Source organism: Electrophorus electricus, chromosome 2 (genome assembly GCF_041902795.1).
Source record: "Electrophorus electricus isolate QZ-2024a chromosome 2, ASM4190279v1, whole genome shotgun sequence".
NCBI classification, from domain to species: Eukaryota; Metazoa; Chordata; class Actinopteri; order Gymnotiformes; family Gymnotidae; genus Electrophorus; species Electrophorus electricus.
Genome location: NC_137498.1, coordinates 40,616,735 through 40,636,603, shown reverse-complemented (window position 1 = coordinate 40,636,603; position 19,869 = coordinate 40,616,735). Strand labels below are relative to the sequence as shown.

The 19,869-nt window shown below is 41.3% G+C and overlaps 1 protein-coding gene across 3 annotated transcripts in view; it reads right to left on the bottom strand.

Moving 5' to 3' along the window:
* adcy2b (adenylate cyclase 2b (brain)) overlaps positions 1 to 19,869 on the bottom strand; it is a 42,213-nt gene that overhangs the window by 3,432 nt on the left and 18,912 nt on the right. For all 3 annotated transcript variants that reach the window (XM_035529406.2, XM_035529408.2, XM_027030425.3), the window contains exons 7-19: positions 18,837 to 18,948; positions 18,401 to 18,528; positions 16,960 to 17,118; positions 16,520 to 16,652; positions 15,186 to 15,362; positions 14,827 to 14,870; positions 14,660 to 14,740; positions 14,380 to 14,449; positions 14,024 to 14,121; positions 12,056 to 12,140; positions 9,254 to 9,391; positions 7,536 to 7,652; positions 5,859 to 6,043 (exon numbers count right to left, since the gene is read on the bottom strand). In XM_035529406.2, the coding sequence (XP_035385299.1) occupies positions 5,859 to 6,043; positions 7,536 to 7,652; positions 9,254 to 9,391; positions 12,056 to 12,140; positions 14,024 to 14,121; positions 14,380 to 14,449; positions 14,660 to 14,740; positions 14,827 to 14,870; positions 15,186 to 15,362; positions 16,520 to 16,652; positions 16,960 to 17,118; positions 18,401 to 18,528; positions 18,837 to 18,948 (1,527 nt within the window). The remainder of the gene's footprint in view (positions 1 to 5,858; positions 6,044 to 7,535; positions 7,653 to 9,253; positions 9,392 to 12,055; positions 12,141 to 14,023; positions 14,122 to 14,379; positions 14,450 to 14,659; positions 14,741 to 14,826; positions 14,871 to 15,185; positions 15,363 to 16,519; positions 16,653 to 16,959; positions 17,119 to 18,400; positions 18,529 to 18,836; positions 18,949 to 19,869) is intronic.

Below are 19,869 nucleotides of genomic sequence, written 5' to 3'. Positions count from 1 at the left end.
ATCTTTGTGAAGCAGGCTCACTGAGGAGAAATCTTTTCCAATGTCTTGGGCTTTTAAGTTTCCTGGTCATAACATATATAGTATGTTACATAGTGTAACACTGTAAGCAAAGTCAGACGCTTGCGGATAAAAGGCAGGAGTCTTATTGTAATCCGTATCTGTGATGGTTAAACTAGCCAGTTTCAGAACCACAGAGATGCAGTCAAGGGTAATCGCAATCTTAGAGGAAAACAGTCCGAGACCAAAAAACCGTAGAGCAAAAACACAGGAGATCAAAAACATGAATAGACCGCTCGGTATGCACAGATGAACTGGAGGCAATACTTCACAATGACAACCAGTCTTAGGATTGCTTATATACATGAAAAAACAGGTGAACTCAATATGCAGGTGATGAGGATCTGGTGAACTGTTGATGATTGGATGAGTCACTCTCCTGGAGACTAACTGCATGATGGGTAGTGTAGTTTGTTTGGGTGTTGGACAGCATGACAATAGCCCCCCCCCCAAAAGAGTCATGAGGATGCCCGCGATGACCAACGACAGGTGCGGAGGAAGCCGATCCAGGCCAAGGTACCCTTGAAAGAGGGCAGTGAGGACAAGGACGAGGAGCCGGCTTGTCAGGAAACTGAAGGTGAAACTCTGAAAGGAGGCCAGGATCTAGAATGTCATGATGAGGCACCCAGCTCTGTTCCTCCGGGCCAAAACCCTCCCAATCGACCAGATATTGAATGGTGCCCCCACGTCTCCTGGAATCCAGAATGCAGTGCACTGACTATACTGGGGTACCGCCAATAGGCTCAGGCGGCACGTTGTCCAAAGACACTTCATCCAGGGGACCTGAAATGACAGGTTTGAGAAGAGACACATGGAAAGAACTGGAAATGCAGAAATGTACAGGAAAATTGAGTTGGTAAGTAACATCGTTTACATGCTTGATGACTTGAAAGGGACCGAAGTACTTGAGACCCAACTTGCAACAAGATCTGGGTTTACAGAAATCCTGGGTAGATAGCCATACCCGGTGTCCAGGCTGGTATACTGGTGTTTCTCCTCTATGTCGATCCGCCATTTCCTTATATTGTGAAAAAGCATGTTCAATTCTCTGATGAGTTTCCTCCCATAACTATTCGATACGTCGCATCCAATCATCCACAGCAGGGATGTCAGTAGTGATCGAAGTCCATGGGGCCACGGGGGGTTGGTAACCAAGGAAACACTTGAATGGCGTAATGCCCACGGAGGAACACGTGAGAGAGTTCTGGGCCATCTCTACCCAAAGAAGGAACTTGGACCAGTCAGCAGGGTTGTTCATACAAAAACAATGCAGAAACTTACTTAGTTCTTGGTTAGCATGTTCGTACTGGCAGAGGGTGATAACCTGATGTCAGACTGACAACTACCCCTATATGTTCAAAGAAGGCTGACCAAACATGTGATGTGAACTGAGGTCTACGGTCCGACAGAATGTCCTCAGGTATACCGTATATATGGAAAACTTGGTTGAATAAAACCTCAGCGGTTTGGAAGGCTATGAACCTCACACCACGGGAGAACCTGTCTACTACTGTCAGGATAGAAGTATTGCTATCAGAGCAAAGTAGGTCAGTGATGAAGTCCACCACTACGTGGGACCAGGGTCTTTCGGGTATGGGGAGAGGCATGAGTTTAGCAGCAGGCAGTATCCTAGGGGTTTTACTTTGGCTACACCCTGAACAAGACGCAACATACGTATGTCAGTCTTTAGCAAGGGTCTCCCACCAATAACAACTAGTGATAAGTTGTCGGGTATGGGTCTCACCAGGATGACCAGTCGTAAGGGACGAGTGAGCCCAAGTTAACAGCCGATCTCGGCAGGATGCTGGTACAAGCCTCCTTTCTGTGGGACATTCAGTAGGGATGACAATGTCTTGTGTAGCTTGATCGATCTTGTCGTGTATCTCCCATTTGATCGAAGCCAGATGTACTCATGAAGGAAGAATGGTCTCTGGATCAGTAGGTTCCTCCTCTGTCTCCCCTAGGTGGATGCGGGACAAGGCATCTGCTTTCGTGTTATAGGACCCTAGACGGTACATAATCTTAAAACAAAATCTCGAAAAGAATAATGACCAGCGGGACGTGAAGCCATCTGTTTGGCCGTGCGCATGTATTCTAGATTTCTGTGGTCGGTGAGCACTAGGAATGGATGATTAGCCCCCTCCAGCCAGTGTCTCCACTCCTCCAATGCCAGCTTCATAGCCAATAGCTCTTGTTCCGCTATTCCATAGTTGCATTCCACCAGGCTCAGTTTGTGGGAAAAATATGCTACAGGGTGCATTTTGGATGCCTCATTCCATTGTGGCAATACTGGCCCAACACCTATGTTTGAGGCATCTACTTTAACCATGAATGAGATGCAGGGATTGGGATGCTTTAGTAAAGGGGTAGTAGTAAAAGCCTCCTTTAACTGTTTGAACGCCTGTTCAGCTTCTTGGCTCCAGCTTATCTTAGTTGAGGCTCCCTTAAGGAGGGATGTGAGAGGAGCTGCTATATCACTGAAATGTCGAATAAAACGTCTATAAAAGTTCGCAAAGCCGAGAAAGCTCTGAAGTTTCTTGATAGTGGTGGGAATGGACCAGTTGAGGTCGGCTCTATTTTCTGGTCGTCCATGATGATCCCGCCATGGCTGATGATGTAACCCAAGAATGTCATATTCAAGACTTGATACTCGTAATGACCCTGGTGGAAAAGAAAGCAGTTTTCCATTCATCCCCTTTTTTTATACATACCAAGTTTAGGCACTACAGAGGTCTAACTTGGTGAAATATTTGGCTGTTCTGAGTTGTTCAAGGGCGACTGGGATAAGAGGTAATGGGTAAGCATATTTCTTGGTGATCTGGTTGAGGTTTCAATAGTCTATGCATGGGCGGAGACCTCCGTCCTTCTTTATAAAGAAGAATCCAGACGCAAGTGGGGAAGTGGATGGTTGGATGAAACCCTGATTCAGTGCCTCTTTGATAGAAATCTTCATGGCTATTTTCTCTTCCTGAGAGGGGATAAATGCAGGCTTTTGGCAATGTGGCTCCTTCTAGGAGTTCTACTGAGCAATCATAGGCAAGATGATGATTGGTAAACAGGTGGCTTTTTGTTTGCTGAAAACCTCAGTGAGATACTGATATTCAAAGGGAATGGAACAGGTGTGGGCCTCAACAGGGCTTTCTATGGTAGAAGACAGGGTAACTGTGGGAACGGTCAGACAGTTCTTTTGGCATGCAGATGACCACTGAAGGATTTCTTTCTGTGACCACAAGATACTAGGGTTATGTTGTTCTAACCATGGGAGGCCTAGTATAATGGAGAAGGATGAGGCTTCTATAATCAAAAAGGGTATGATCTCTGTGTGAAGTGCACTGGTGGAGAGTTTGATGGGTGTGGTGGAGAGAGCGATGGAACCAGCCCCTAATGGGGACCTGTCTAAAGCGGCCAGGTGAAGGGTTTTCGGTAGAGGCTTCACCGGAATGTCCAAGTTTCGAACTAGACTGTTACAATGCGAAACTTGCGAGCGTAGTCTGTAACCGCACGATTGCCCTGGCGGAGTATGGTGAGCCTTTGTCCGCATTCTCTCTCCTCATGTGAATGATCAAAAAAGGCTTTAAACTGGGCAAGTAAGTAATTATACGACAATGTCTCAAAGATAGCTGTGGCCCAATCCAGTGCTTTCTCTATTAGTCATGCAGTAAGGCAAGATATCTTGGCTTGGTCAGAACAGGGTGGAATGCTATTAAAATAAAGGGGGCACTGTAACAAGAAACCCCTACATTTGTCTGGAGAGCCATCATATTTAATCAGGTTTACTCAGTAGAACAACAGGATGAGCAACGTTAGGAGCACTAGCAATAGCAGAATGCAGAAGGAGGTGAGTTGTGTTGGGGAGACATAGTCATGACCTGTAGTCGAGTAGCAAGGTCTCTTAGACACTATCCGAGTTTAGCCATTTGGGCCTGTTGGTCTGTTTGTTGTTTGGCAAGAGCATCCAGAGACTGTGTGACATGTTGGTGTTCACTGACAAGCTGTCCTTGGCTGTTAACAGCCTCCATCAGAGCCTCCAAATCCGCCGTCTGCATAAAGGCAAAGTATTCTGTAACACTGTAAGCAAAGTCAGACGCTTGCGGATAAAAGGCAGGAGTCTTATTGTAATCCGTATCTGTGGTGGTTAAACTAGCCAGTTTCAGAACCACAGAGATGCAGTCAAGGGTAATCGCAATCATAGAGGAAAACAGTCTGAGACCAAAAAATCGTAGAGCAAAAACACAGGAGATCAAAAACATGAATAGAACGCTCGGTATGCACAGATGAACTGGAGGCAATACTTCACAATGACAACCAGTCTTAGGATTGCTTATATACATGAAAAAACAGGTGAACTCAATATGCAGGTGATGAGGATCTGGTGAACTGTTGATGATTGGATGAGTCGCTCTCCTGGAGACTAACTGCATGATGGGTAGTGTAGTTTGGGTGTCGGGTAGCGTGACACATACGTTTACCTTACATCCTCTTTTGCCCCTTTTTGGGACCTAAAGAATGTGTCCCTTTTAATGTTGTTTTTTTTTTAGATTATCTGGCCATACAGGCTTTGGAGGCAGTTGTCATTGGTCTTGTAAGTAAGTTGAATAAATACATTTGTTAAAAGTGGTCATGTATACATGCCCACACAAACCACCTTTTGAATTCCAAAATATGGTCATTTTAAAGTTACATATAATTTACATATAGTGTTTGCTCAGCACCCTCAGGCCAGCCATAATCTCTGAGTCTGAAGTAAAAATGTAAAAAAAATGAATGAAAGAATGAATAAGAGGCAATGTAAGACATTGCAGTTTTGTATGTAAGTGGACAGTGGTAGTCTTTCACACATCTATATTTAAATACTGGATCTATATCTTAATCCTTGTTCAGTATGAAGTCATTGGTTTTACTCATGAGCGAAAGGATTATTTGGTCAAAAGTACTATAGTCTTCCATAAACTTTCACTTTCATTGCAATCACCAAATTCACATGTATATTTTGGCCTCTTGACAGTATACCACAGCTGGTTTTGCCCCACAGTCATTTGGCTATGTTCAGCATCCTGATTGCCTTCTTTACAGGTTTTGAAACTTCCTTCTTCTTTCTATTAAACCACCAAGACAGTTCAGATTAAAATGCTTATTTAGATCTTTTGTTGGTTCTGTATGGTTCTTTTGTCTCTTCTGTATGATGTCGTCCTTAGCTGCCATTGTTTTTATTCTGGAACATATGGTCTTCTAAAATAGGGGACTGTGTAGCAAAAAGGGCTGCAATTCCTATTGTTGACTCTGTACAGTTATAAATAACCTTCAGTTAAATCCACCATCCTGGACTCTAACCTCTCAGTCATTGTTTCGTTTAAATTCCATCAGTTGGAGCCCAGAGCACAACCAATAATAACATATATGTCACTGTGTGATTAGTAGGAGACCATGGTCTAAAAGAAAGAAAAATAGATTTTGAGATAACAGAGAAAATAATAATAAACGAGGCCAAATTGACAGAAAGAAATTGAACAGAATAACCAATTTGGAGCATATGGTTTGGGTTAATGGACAGTGCCGTAAATTACCTGCATATAACACCCCTACTCCTGCTGTCAATCATCTGGGAAAAAATCAATCCAATGCAATCTACTCTAAGCCGCCCATCTCAGCACCTGTCATTCATAATATCGTGAGTTATTGAAGGAGCAGGTCTTTTTTTTTTTTGTTGGCACCTGGGTAAATTGTGCTCCAAATTTTCTATCTCACCCATGTGTCACATCACAGTTAGACATCATGTGCCTGTGTGTGTAGAGGTTTGATACCTGTCCAGTGGCTGGGTTTTATAGAGGGCTGTGCTGTATTCATCCAGTACTGAAGCGTGGGTCTGGAGTATGATGATATTGTAGCCCACCACAGCAGCCAACATAATCAACATCTTCAGTTCATAGTTGATTCTGAGGAACACGGAACAGGACACCAGTCCCAGGATACAACTGTAGATGAAGTACTGACAGAGCAAAGAGGCCTGATCAGTTCTACAGCTGAAAATACAATTGTGCAAAGTACAATATTGAAAAATAGAGTTAAACGAAATGGTGAAACACATTTTTGAAAGTTGAATTATGATCTGACAGCAAAATACACAACCTTCAAAGTTGCCTAATCTTTTAAACAACTAGTTACAGACAGCAACTCATTATATCTGTTTAAAGCTTGTCTGTGTGTGTGTGTGTGTGTGTGTGTGTGTGTGTGTGTGTGTGTGTGTGTGTGTTTGTGTGTGTGTCTTTAGGGAGAAATACAGATAAAACCAGGGAATTGCCTTGGGCATTCAAGAGTGACCATCAGAAGAAATAAACTTAAATCGGAAAATAAGGATAACGAACTTTGAACATTTGAAAAAGGAGAATATTAAAATCTTCATGAATAATGGATGTCTGCACAGTCTCTTGCTTGTCTTCTCTGAGTAGTATTTAAGCACAATAAATTTCCTCCTTACTCAGCACAATGTTTAAATCTACAGTCAACTGTCCCTGTTAAAACATTTTGTCATGACACAAGGCACATTTTACTGCATCATCCTAAACCATATGGCCAGTAAAGAACATGAAATGACCTATGAAGCATGACTGTGATATGACATTCACATAGTATGCCATGATATAAATATAGTTTATGTACCTAAACAGAGTCACTTTATAGAGAAATTATTTTATTATGTTTTTAGATTATTCCCACGCCAAATGTACAAAAAAACAAAAAACAATAAAATGTAATGCAGTGTTAAAGCAATAGTCCAGAGCTGCAGTTTAACACTGTTAATTGACTGCTAGACAAAGAAGGGGAGGCTCACATAATAAATGCAAGGATAGGCTGCTTCCTTGCATGTCTTGCATCTGAGTCTTGTAAAAGTCCAAAAGCATGTGATGGACTTGATGATCTTATCTCACCATCTGAGGCACAATCTGTTCGGCACTGAAATATTTGTAGGTGCTAGACCCATGGTTGCCAAGTGGCGTCCTCAAATACCACAATCACCACAACATGTTTTTCATTCCCAATGAATCAGGCAAAAACACTCAGTAGTAATGTTATATTTCAGATTTTTCTCTGAGGACCTACAGGAGTCTCAAGAGTGCCATACGTTCTACAGTTTTGCTCTGCAATGTCACTACATCACTTTCCCCACACTGGAGTTTATTCTTCTAAAAACAATATGAGTTTCATACATTGGATTAATGCATGACATAGCTAACCGTAAGGCTTTTTTTATTGAGTAGTACATGGAAAAATGCTTACATTTTTAATTCACAATTGTTCATTTAAGCCATATAAAACTGATGCAAAATCTACACTGATATAGGAGTCAGTACACAAATGGATGTATTGTGCAATATGATACTGTACCTTTGTTTTAGCCTTTTAAATAAATTTGAAAATGTTGTTGAATGCTACTTAGAAGAATAGCATAAAGGAGCAGTTATACTGAACAGACGACTTACGGGCAAGTAAAACTTGTTGTCTGGGGGTTGGGTAGTTTGACCGTAAACTCCATGGGTGGTCTCATTGGAACCATTTGCTGCAGCCACTGTTATCACCTTCTCATCCTCCAGAAAGAACTGGTCATGGATAAAAGAAAAAACAGCAACAACTAATCTGTGCTCAAAGTCTGCGCTCAGCATACACTAAACGTTTACAATTCTATAGCATGTAAGTCACAGCATGTAAGTTGCAATGCAGTCACAAATGCCTGCAGAAATGTTGAGTTGAAGATATTGCCCCTAAAAGCAGTCCTTACCTCAGAGAAACAGCCTTGAGCAGTACGCACAAACCCCTATGAACGAGGTCATGCAAGTGAAGCACAACCAACATGCATATGCACGTGCCTTCACCTGAGATTTGATTACAACTCAGTGTTTGGATGCAGAGAATCAGACACACGAGAGAGCTTACTGCATGAAATCGACTGGCATTCAAGTGCTGCACTTTTAGCCTTTTGCTCACGACTGAGAGTCCTGATTCATCACATGCATCTATTGTCCTACAGACACACTAACGAGACATCAGAGTGTCATTCGGAGGAACCATGGAGGAGCAGAACACAGTGGTGAACACTGCTCTGCTCTTGACATCTGCTCAGCAGGCTTGTTGCATGCTGCAGGTAAAGTCAGCTGTTGGCCACCCACCATGTAAGCCAAAGAAACAGGGATGATGTCAGGATCACTACAGATCGAAGATGCCTAGCAGGTCAGCACCCCAGCATAACCCTGGATTACTCTGGAAGATTACTGAAAAACCTGGTCTGAAAAGGCTGTGTGTTAGTCTGAAACACAACAAATAAATGATATGATTCTCAGCAATTGTAGTCCTTTTAGACGCTTTTATACTCTAATTATTTTCACCGATTTAAAGGCCATTAAGTTTCAGAATGTACCCACATAAGAAGGAAAACAGTATATTAAAAATATTATATATATTTAACACCTCCCACCCCACCCTAAATAAAAACATAACAATAAAAACATCAAGTTGTGATTTAATGGGGCTAAAACATATAAGCAGAAGTGTTCATTGGTAAGACCACAACAGATTTGAACCACAGCAAATGCACAAATATGTGACTCTGTATGGGAGCCCTTTTCTAGCGGAGCAGGTCTTACGGAGGACGCGTTCTCTCTGAAAAGGACTGAAAGGGAAAGTCTACATGCATTACCTGGAATGGAGCTGGCTAGCATCATGGTTGTTAGGATTCCTAAACATGTTTCTTTCACCAAGGCAGGCTCCCTGGACTTCAACTCGAAGACCCCCCACCCAAGGCTGTCCTCCTGGCAGTCCACCCCCTTTCAAAAGCCCACAGCGGGTGACTATAGACATCCTTTGTCCTTCATGCTGGAACAAGGGAGCCTGCTGATGTCTGATGAGGGGCACTCAGTGAGGGTATTAACGTGAACACAGAGGTGAGGAGTGAGAAAATGTCTATTAGGGTCGCAGTATGACAGCTTTAACAGCTCTGTTTAGCTTTGTCATCCTGACCTGTTTATATTAAGCCACTTGTCAAGACTTGTTCAAGCACTTAAAGTCCCTATAGGAGTAGTCCAGCATGTAGTCAGGGGAAAAGCAAGTATTCAGGGGCAAAGCGTGTAGTTAGGAGCACAGTGTGAGGTCAGGGATACAGTGAGCACTGTCCAGCATGAAGCCCTTTGGCAGTCACGATGCTCACCATGTTGAACACGGCCATGACCAAGATGAGTGCGGTGGTTGCCATGGTGAGTACAAGTCGTATCCAGGGCTTGCTGGTGCCGAGTGTGGAGGAGTGAGGGAGCCAGGACAGAGAGCAGGAGGCCACGTTGCCCCATTGCTACAGCAACAAGAGAGAGGTGAAAACAAGCTTTAACTCCTACTAATGTCATTAGCATATCACCTCCCCTGCAATATGCCCAGGGTTACACTAACGAGAAAGAAGACACAAGTCAAACATACAGTATGAATATTTGAAACAATGCCATATAACAGTATAAATCTCCACATATAATTTCAAATTAAATCAAAAACTAAAATAAAACTAAAAAAAACAAAACAAAAAACATAACATGATAGATTATACGGTTCTAAAAAGACACTGCAATGAGATACACTGCCCTTTAACCCTTTCCTCCTTCTGACACACACACACACACACACACACACACACACACACACACACACACACACACACACACACTTTTGATATATAATGTGTTTAGATGGTGTAATGTTTGACTGGGCATTGCTAGACTGTACTGTGACCATCTGTTCACGTCAGAAGAACTCTGTCTTGTGTGATTTCATAACGGTATCAGGGGCTTAGAGAAGTCAAGGGCAACCAAAAGAAGTCCATGCCCCCCTGCACCAAGCATGAGCTCCACACTAAAGCCACTTACTTCATGCTTGGCAGTACTGAACAAACCTCGCAGAAACACATTACATCTATAGGTTTGGCTCATGGTAGTGAGAGCTGTGAGTGTAGCCTCTAACATCAGAGAAGCGAAGAAGACGAAGATTGCTGTCTACCACAAAGCAACAAAGTGCTTGATATTCTTGGCCAGAACCATGGGAGGACATAATTCCCATGATTACTGGAAAAAGTATATTCTAATACAGGCACAGAGGCAAGTAAATTACATGCTAAATGATCTAGTCAGTAACCTGACAGATGTCTAAGCAGAAGACCTAGTGAATGACTGTAAATGACCCAGCGAAAAACCTAGTGAATGACCTGATAAATGACCTAGTGAATGACCTGGTAAATGACCTAGTGAACAGCGTAGATAGTTAAGAGGTCAATTGTGTGGTCAGTGATCTAGGGAAAAACCTACATGACATAGTTAACAACCTAGTGAACAACTTAGCTAATGACCTACTGAATGACCCATTGAACAACCTAAATAATAAATAGGCAAATGAGGTGGTCAGTGATGTAGTGACCTTGTGAGTCACCTGGTGAACGATCTAGCGAATTCAAACTGCCATTTCTTTCTTTGTTTTCTGTTTCTCTCTGTCTGTTTTTGAACGTGGTGTTAAGGTTAGCCTTCATCACAATGTCATTGATTGCATGATAACTTTGTGGTGAAATCCAAATTCCAAGCAGGCCCTTTATAGGAGCTGCCTCTTCATCATCCATTGATGGGCAAACCGAAGGATGACGTGTGGGGTGTTGATGTTACCACTTTCACTCTTGCTAGATAACATATTTACCATCCTAAATGACAAGTCTATTCCCTGTAATATATAATTATATTCCCATTAATTAATTAATCAATAATAATAATAATAGTAATAATAATAATAATTAAACAGGGACATTTTTGTGGTCTTTCCCTTGTATTCTGAAGCATGTTTAAAGTGCAGAATGTCAATGTTAATCAGTGGATATTTACAGCAATAACAGCTGAATAATGTCCCTTTTTAATGGAACATTCTGAACCTGAACTTCACAGTCATTATTCTTTTCTTTCAAATTCTGTATGCTGGATTACAAAAATAAGATGTGTTCCTGCCCATTGATTGATGTATTGTGAGGTATTTATTCATGGATGCTGCTACTGGCTACGGTGGAACAATAGAGAGTCAGATTGAGAGAGAGTGAGTGAGAGAGAGAGAGAGAGAGAGAGAGAGAGAGAGAGAGAGAGAGAGAGAGAGAGTTATTGAGAGAGACTGAAAAAAACATTAAAGAAACAGATGACCTTTTCAAAGAGAAACAAGACATTTCCATTTCCATATCCTTTCCAGATAGATTTGAAAGGGTTATGTATTCACATATAGCGAGGATTATTATATTTTATTTCCCTAAAAAGTATAGTAAGATTCAGTCACTGATTCATTGGTATTTATTTTCACAGGATCATTTACTAGAACAAATGGGCTTTAAAATGTGTGCTAACCTAAATCTTAGTGGAGGATCTACCTCTTGTGACTAAAGTTGGCAGTCATAATACTCAAAGACTAGTGCAACCTTCAGTGAGTGCAACCTGCAGAAAGTGGTATAGTTAGGCTAAAATACTTGATCACATGGAACAAAAATGTTCACATAAACCCCAGTATTTAGCTTCAACCTATTTCCCAATATGTGAAGAAACTTTACTGTCCCTTTGAACTAGGTTTTCTTTTTTATCATTGATTATTTTAGCAATTTTCCCCCCATATATTAAATAACATTTTAACTCTTGAAATAAACCAAAATTGAATTAAATGTAACTTGAGCTGACACCTCTCACATCTTTCAGTCACAATAAAAGTAGACCTGCCACATTTCTGCTATAAAGGTATGTATTCTATGGACATTTTCCAGGCCCTAAAGCCTGTTATGTGATGACCTACTATGAAGGAAATCACTATTTATCTGGGCAATAAGTGTTTATTTGCATTCAAAGACCATTATACTACGCTGGGCAAAGAAGTGGCTCTATTTGTGATCCCTGTGCAAAACAAAATAACACTTCACATGTACACATGAACAAACCTTTTGAAAGTCTGCTTTACTCACCAGTATATGACCAGCGAAGCTAATGGACAGGATAAGTGTTAGCAGCAGGAAGGCTGTCCCAAATGACACCCCGAGGACAGCGGTTCTACAGGAAACAAACCTTCCGCTCATTAAACAGCCAGCTCTATTCAAGGGTATTTGCTTTTACTTATTAGGATGTGTAACGCACTATCTCTCACACACACACACACTTACACATGCACACATAATTGAGTCACTATACAATTTATGAATCTGTCAGTAATAGAGTTGGCATCATTTTGCCTCCAAAAACAGTTTGTACCCTTATTGGCTATTGTGCACATTTTGAACAATTTCTGCTGAAAATGGGATCATTAAGAAGAATAGATGCACTATTACACTGAGCTGTTGAACAGTTGCTGACTCATTATCATAACAGCTGCAGGCTTAATTTCGTTCTCTAAAGAAAATCCAACCCATGAACATGCAGAAAAGGTGCAGTGCAGAAAACATCAGGCCACATTACTATGACTGCTCAGAGCTTCAGGTTTTAGCTTCCATGGCTCCATGTTCTCCATACTGTTTCCCCCACAGTGATTATGATTATGTTTATAAATGTTTTCTCAACAGGAGTCATATATTGAAATGCCTAAGTATCAGCTCTCAGAAAGATGTGTGGCCAATTACTTTCAATGGAAAATAGCTAAAGGCTGCTGGAAAAGTCACTAAATGTCACAAGATGACATCATTCACTAATTAGCACATATGTGACATCATCGTGGCATTCTACCTAGCGTAAGATGGTTTAGCTCTTTACAGCTGGTTGCTTCCCTCCTACTTTCTGTGCTCTCTCACACACACACACACACACACACACACACACACACACACACACACACACACACACACACACACACACACACACATATATATATATATATAATATATATATATATATGTATATATATATGTATATGTATATATATATATATATATATATATATATATATATATATATATATATATATATATATATATATATATATATATATATATATATAGCTAAATTCCCAATAAAGCTGTTCTCATTTACATTTTTGTTTTGCTTTTTTCAATGGGTGAGTATGAAATAATGAGTATGAAATAATGACTGAAACACAGCCCATTAACTCTACATGTTAACCAGCAGTTACTACCAAGCCCTTTCCAAGTGGGTGCTCAGCACTGCAAAACTCAGATTTTATAATGTGGCATCATCAAACAAAATCACTATACACATCATTTAATGATCATGTGCTGTGATTTTGGCTATATTTACATGTAATATGATTACTTAGCGAGAGAGAGTTACAAGCCACAGAATATTAAAAAAAATTTTTTCTCGCAAACAGAACTCAGTGATAACGGTCAAAATTATCAAATTAAATTGATTTAATTTTTAAAAAGGAGCAAACAATAAAGAAAGTGGTGCCTCTCACTCAAGAAAAGTCTGAAAAGTCTGAAAAGTCTGGTCTGAAAAGTCTGAAAATGCCTAGCTGACAACATTGATTAGTTGTATAACATTGTGACTGAGAGCACATCTAAATATCAAAATCACTGCTGGCACCTTTTTAAGGTGTTATAAATCTGATATAACATTGGAGTGAGGAAGTGAGGACACATTACAGAGGAAAGTCAGTGAAGTCCCTCAGGTTTCTCAAAGTGCTCATGGAGCGAATTAACGACTCGCATGGTTTTTTCTGTCAGATTTCTCGCGTAAAGAGATGCAGTTTCCAAATCTGCCCTGGTCTCCGATTCACAAAATCAATTTCCAACAACAGAGATCCCCAGCGCACACTGATGTTATGCATTTCACTTTGTGTCTTCATCTTTCTCCTGTCTTTTTGTCACTAGATCTTATAACACAGTATGTGTTGAGCTGCTGCTGGGCTGAATAACCATTCATAATCACATTATCATTGTTAGGCAACATAGAGCGGGATGAATTAATATATGAAAAGTACTTACTTTGGCAAGACCAAAACTTGCACTATGAAGATACAGAAGAAGATGAGGCATGCACAGGTGACATAGTACTTAAAGGCTGGCAAAGGTGTTGCTCTATACTATATATACAAGGATAAAAAACACAAAACACATTTCAGTGATGACATCGAGAACACTGGATTCAGAAATTACCTTTACACGATAGGGTCAGTTTCCCAGAACCATATTAGGGTAATGATGACTCATCATGGGCATAGCATTTCAGACCCAAACTAGAATTAATCCATGTCTGGGTAACCAGCCCATAGAGTTTGAATATTGAGACATCTAAATAAAATTCCATTGTTACACACCCCAGGACACCTGTAGGAATATACCTCTTTCTCCAGAGTCTTGTTGTGAAAGAACAATGATATCCTCTGTATGTCCTCAGACTTCAGCCACTGTCTAGCAAGTGAAAGACCAAGAGGATAAAATATTTTTCCTAACATGATGATTGATAATTATAGGAATTAGCTAACAAAGAAGATATCTATAGAAAAAGCTAGCTAATCTCTGAATATGTCCAACAGCATTCGCTGAAACACAGCTAGTAGCTATTGTGTTGCATATGAGAGAATTCTTCTTTAAACTAAGGAGAACAGGAGAACTACTCACTTTTGTGCATTGATACCATCAATGGTACGAATCATCCTTTCATTCAACTCCTCCTCAAACCTCTTCTTCTGAGATTTTGTTCTGTATGCAAGGAAAGTACGAGTCACTCAGGGAGGCTGGATTAGGTCAACAGCAGTTTGTCTGTCACTAACATACAGAGAACTGACCTTTCCGATCTTCCCTGGAAGTCAAAGTGCCCCATTGGTACATCCTGAAAAGGGAAAACAGGTTCCTTACTAAGAGCTTTGGGATAAGAAAATGTGGAGTTGGGAGAATGTAGTCTTAGTCATAGAGGAACCCTGCAAACTTGATCCAGTTCATGCATTTCTAAAGTTTTGGTTGTTTAAATCAAGCAACTCACAGCAGGGAAAATAAAGCATGCAGTACTGTGGGCCCTGCAAGACAGTGAGTGACAGGTCCTGGTGGTGAGTGAATATCCTGCACAGTCATTTACGTTGTGCAGCCCAGGCAACCTGGGGCACCATCGCAAAATTTCTCGGCTTTGTCCATGCTCTGCTTGACTCACGTGTGTGTTAATCTTGCCGTTCTCGTTGGTCATGCTGTCTCGGTGGTGCAGGTTGGCAAAAGGCTTAGCTGCCCCCCAGGACTCCAGGTACTGGGTCATACGGACGGATGCCCTCATCTTCACCCCGTCAGGGGCAGGACGGGGACGGCACTGAAGCTGGGGGCTATGCCTCTCTCCCTAGAGGTTTATGCAGTTTACACACACACACACACACACACACACACACACACACACACACACACACACACACACACACGTACACACACATTAATGAGGGTAGAAATAAGTTCAAAACATGCAGCTGATGGCAGAACAGCTATGATGAGATTGTGGAAGTGAACATTTATTTCAGCAGAAACCTGGGTTGCACATTAGGACTTATGTGTGCACTATAGGACTTCCATGGTGTATAGGCATTAAACTAAATTAGAACATGACTCACAGGCATAATTAACACCTTAATTAGACCTTAGTTGACAGGCCTGGACACTTCCTTCCCTCTATATAATTGAACACAGCTTCTTTTGAGAACATAAAAAACACCCTGAAACTATGTCAATTACATAACTGAACAACATTAGTTAGAAAAATACTAGTGCACCATCCACCATTTGGCCAATGATGCACATATGCGATAATTAATCAAGTGACCACTTGAGTAATTTCAGGACAACATGGAGACAGCAATATAATCAGACTCAAATTTAGTGCTGGCAGTGAGTGAAGAGGTGTTGTGGGAGGAACCGTGGGCTGTCATGAGGGCTAGCAGAGGAGAACTGAACCCTTTAGGAATCCTTCAGGCAAAAGCACAACATCCATGGACAGAGCCAAAATCCAAAATGCAAGGCATTACATATGATGTACATTGCCAAGCACAGTGATATTTGGGGGCAAATAAACAAAACCCTCAAACCTCTAAAAATATATCTTAAAAAAAAGGCTTCTGGGATTGTATGTGTTGGGAGTCTGCTCTGACCGTGAGCTGTGCTGAGCCACCACAGTAAACGGATACATCTCAAAGTAGACAGCTGGGTAGGGCGGCTTATGTTACATTGATGGTGAAGTACATGGCTGCCAGACTGTGGGTCTGTCAAGAGCAATGGTACTGTTCTTCCATATCAAATAATCAGAGTATCAACCTTCTTTATTTGGGCATCAAAGAGCTTTTTGGCAACAGTTTGAACAATAAGTAGATAAGTAGATCTAATAATTAGTCCAAATATCCAAATTCAATGCAGATGATGAGGGAATGGATTAGTAGAGAGGTACCAATGTAGCACTCCCACTGTTTTTTTTTGTTTGTTTTTTTGTTTTTTTTGGCGGGTGGGTTCCACCTTTGGGTTGATGACCAGGTAAGTTGCGATGCCGTGTTCCTTCAGGTACGAGTCTCGGCTTGGACCATTGCCCATCTCCACTTTGTACGCCCCCTTCAAGTGTTCCAGCGTGACCAAGGAGATGTGTACGCGTCTGTGGAGCGGTGAACAGGGAGAGCGTGAACAGCAACGAGAGAACACACGGACAAAGACAGATTACATCAGCCCTTCTCTACAGTCCACAGAGAGAAGACGGTAAGTAATACGAACTCAGACAGGCCAGCTTTTATAGTCTTTTGTTGCTTTTACTGTGAACAAAAAAAATTCCACATCATCTACAACCACCGCTGTATTGCTCTTCAAAGGATGTTTGTACTAATGTAAAGAGCTCTTGATAGCTTTCACAGTGCTTGTTACAAAAGTGGAAATGCAGGCACCCTAAATAATGACACAGAGCTTACCCAGGTACACCTCCAGCCTCCATGTGATTGGCCAGCGTGACATCATGTGACCAAACATCGTACTGCCATTTCTGGAGACCAATTACACCGCATAGAACATTGCCTGAATGCACTCCGACACGCATGTTAATGTCAACTCCAGTGGCATGTCTCACCTTCCTGAAATGACATGTCATATTTTCAGTACTGCAACATGCTTAGGGTTGTCATATAAAATATTTTCTCATGCTAATTGATAGATTTCTCTTGCTCTCTTTCTTGCAACCTGCTCTTCTTCTCTCCTAGTACACTTTGCTAGTTTTGAGATATGCATTCAGGAGACTGTCCTACTCTACAATAAAAATATTTTTAGCTAGGCAATGAGACTGTGATGCCAGAACCAAAATATGCCAGCGGTTTTAGTATATGTGCATGAGTGAGTGTGTCTGTGTGTATGTGTGCCTATGTGTGTGTCTGTGAGCATGCAGTTATTTGTTTCACATGTTGAGGAGAGATACACCTCCAATGGTGTATCCATTCTGGTTACTCCACAGGCTTGTCACAAAAGCCTGAGTATAAGTGAGTGGGTATGTGTGTGTGCATACCTGTGTGTGGGTGGGTGGGTGGGTGTGTGTGTGTGTATGTGTGCGTGTGTGTGCGTGTGTGTGTGTATGTGTGCGCACACGCACATGTGAGATAAGTTCAGTGCTCAGAGTTCAAATGGCACACTGTTGCAAATCTTCAGCCATTGGCAGCTACCTCTGGGATGAGGTATATCAGAAAATAAAATCTGATTTGACTCCCTCACACCCAGAGATGGACTTGTGCCCGGGCTTCTGTTCTGGAGTCATCCAGCTCTACAGCATTATTTTGTAAAGTTCTAGTTTTCAGACAGGGCTATAGCTTCCCTCCAAATAGACAGACAGCCCAGGGCTGCCTCTAAACCCGCGTGGTAATATTTCTGTGCGAGCAGCCACTACTTGGCCAGCTACATGCTAAAACTTGCCGAAGAGTGGGGACTGCATTTAGAAAGGACAGCCCATTAAGTAAAACTGAGAATAGCAGGGATTTTGTAAGACTGGGTAAAGAGAAAATAAAACATACTAATGCCCAGGTATGAGCTGAGTGGTAAATTAGAGTTATTGTCAACATGTGGTGTTTAGTTAGATCTTTGGGTTGTTTAGCTGTGAATAACCGTTTTGTGTAATTTAAGAAGCAATGGTCCTCTTCTTTTTACATAGGTTTTTTATAACCTGCACTACATTTAAGGTTGGTTAAACAAATACAATTGACTAATAAACTAACAAATGATAGAGAAGTGAGAGAGTGAGAGAGAGGGAGAGAGAGGGAGAGAGAGAGCGAGAGAGAGAGATAAGAGGAAGAGTCAGAGAGAGACAAAAATAGAGAGAGAGAGACAGGAAGATGAAAAGTGAAAGAGAGAGATACAAAGCTAATGTGTTACGTGATGGCTTCACACATGTCCAGTCCCATCTTTACACAGTTCTTGGCATGATCAGGCAGAAACTCAGGCAGCCCTGACACACAATAATAACAATCCCCCAAGATCTTAATCCTCATGCAGTCATTGTCCTGAAAAGAAAGCAAGAAATGATACAAATAAATAAACCAAATGGTAACAGATCAGATTAGACTCAGCAGTCAATTACACTGTAAAGCACACGAAAAGACTAGGATTGCTGATACCATGTTTGTTTTGTTCAACAAACATGGTCAAGACTAGACAGGGAGTATATATCTGCCTTATTCCTTAATATTACAAAGCGTAATTTGTGCTGTTTTACTGTAATACTGCTTTGGCAATACTGTGAATGAATATGGCCATGCCAATAAAGCTTACTGAATTTGACTGAAATCGAGTATATGACATGCCCTGGTACCTTGGCTATTTGGTCGAATTTGCCGAAAAGCTCGTTGAGCATATGTACGAGTTCTCCCGGAGAGCAGTCACTAGCCAGCCTTGTGAAGCCGACGATGTCGGCGTACAGGATGCTGCCGGGAACAACAGCACGCATTCAGAAGAGTGGAGACGACGATTCTGCCACAGCGCGTAGGAGAAGAGAGTGGGGCGAGCTAGTGCTATGACAATTTTTGTCTCTTTTCTCTTCTTTAATTCTATCAGTGGACTATTTCATACATAATGAAACATGACTTTCTGAGGTTTGCACTTCCCAGCGTGCTGCACATACGGCGACTTGGGTGTGAAACCTACGGCTTAAGATCTCTGCGAAAGCCTGCGTAAAACCAGCGGCTCTGCGCTCAGGCACAAAAGGAGCTCTTTGGAAAGTCATTCTGCTGTCAGAGGGCAGAGGAAACCGCAAGCCATCTTTCTCCTTCTGAAAACCAAACACGAGTGTCGTTCTCATAATAAGCAGTGCTGGCCTCTACTGCATGCTCTTAGCATGCTAAAAAAAACACACCACAGAAGAAGAGGAAACCTTTGAAGCGAAGAGAAATATTACTTCAAAAAAAAAAAAAAAAAAAAAAAAGAGAGAGAGAGGCACTCCCCCCCCCCTTTTTTTTGCAACAGACAGAAAAGAAAATTACTTTCTATGTGAATGAAAAATCTCTCCAGTATGTGCTGTTTTAAATTAGGTATATGACTTTTTAAATTATTATTATTATTTAGGCCACATGCAGTTTTAATAGTTTATTCACATACACATTCCATATTAAGGTATTATCTAATACTACATCAGGTCTTAATCCTGCATTTGATACCACAGACCAGGTGGCGTAGGTTTCATTTCAACCTTGGGGGGACACGGCTCACACCACCAAAATTAACACATTACGTGAGTAGTGTGAGCAGGAATCGACACCACCAACCAAAAAAACAAAAAAACTTTACCTATGCATAGACCCACAACATGTTACCAGATAGGCTGGAAACACTCGTTATCATTAGAGGCC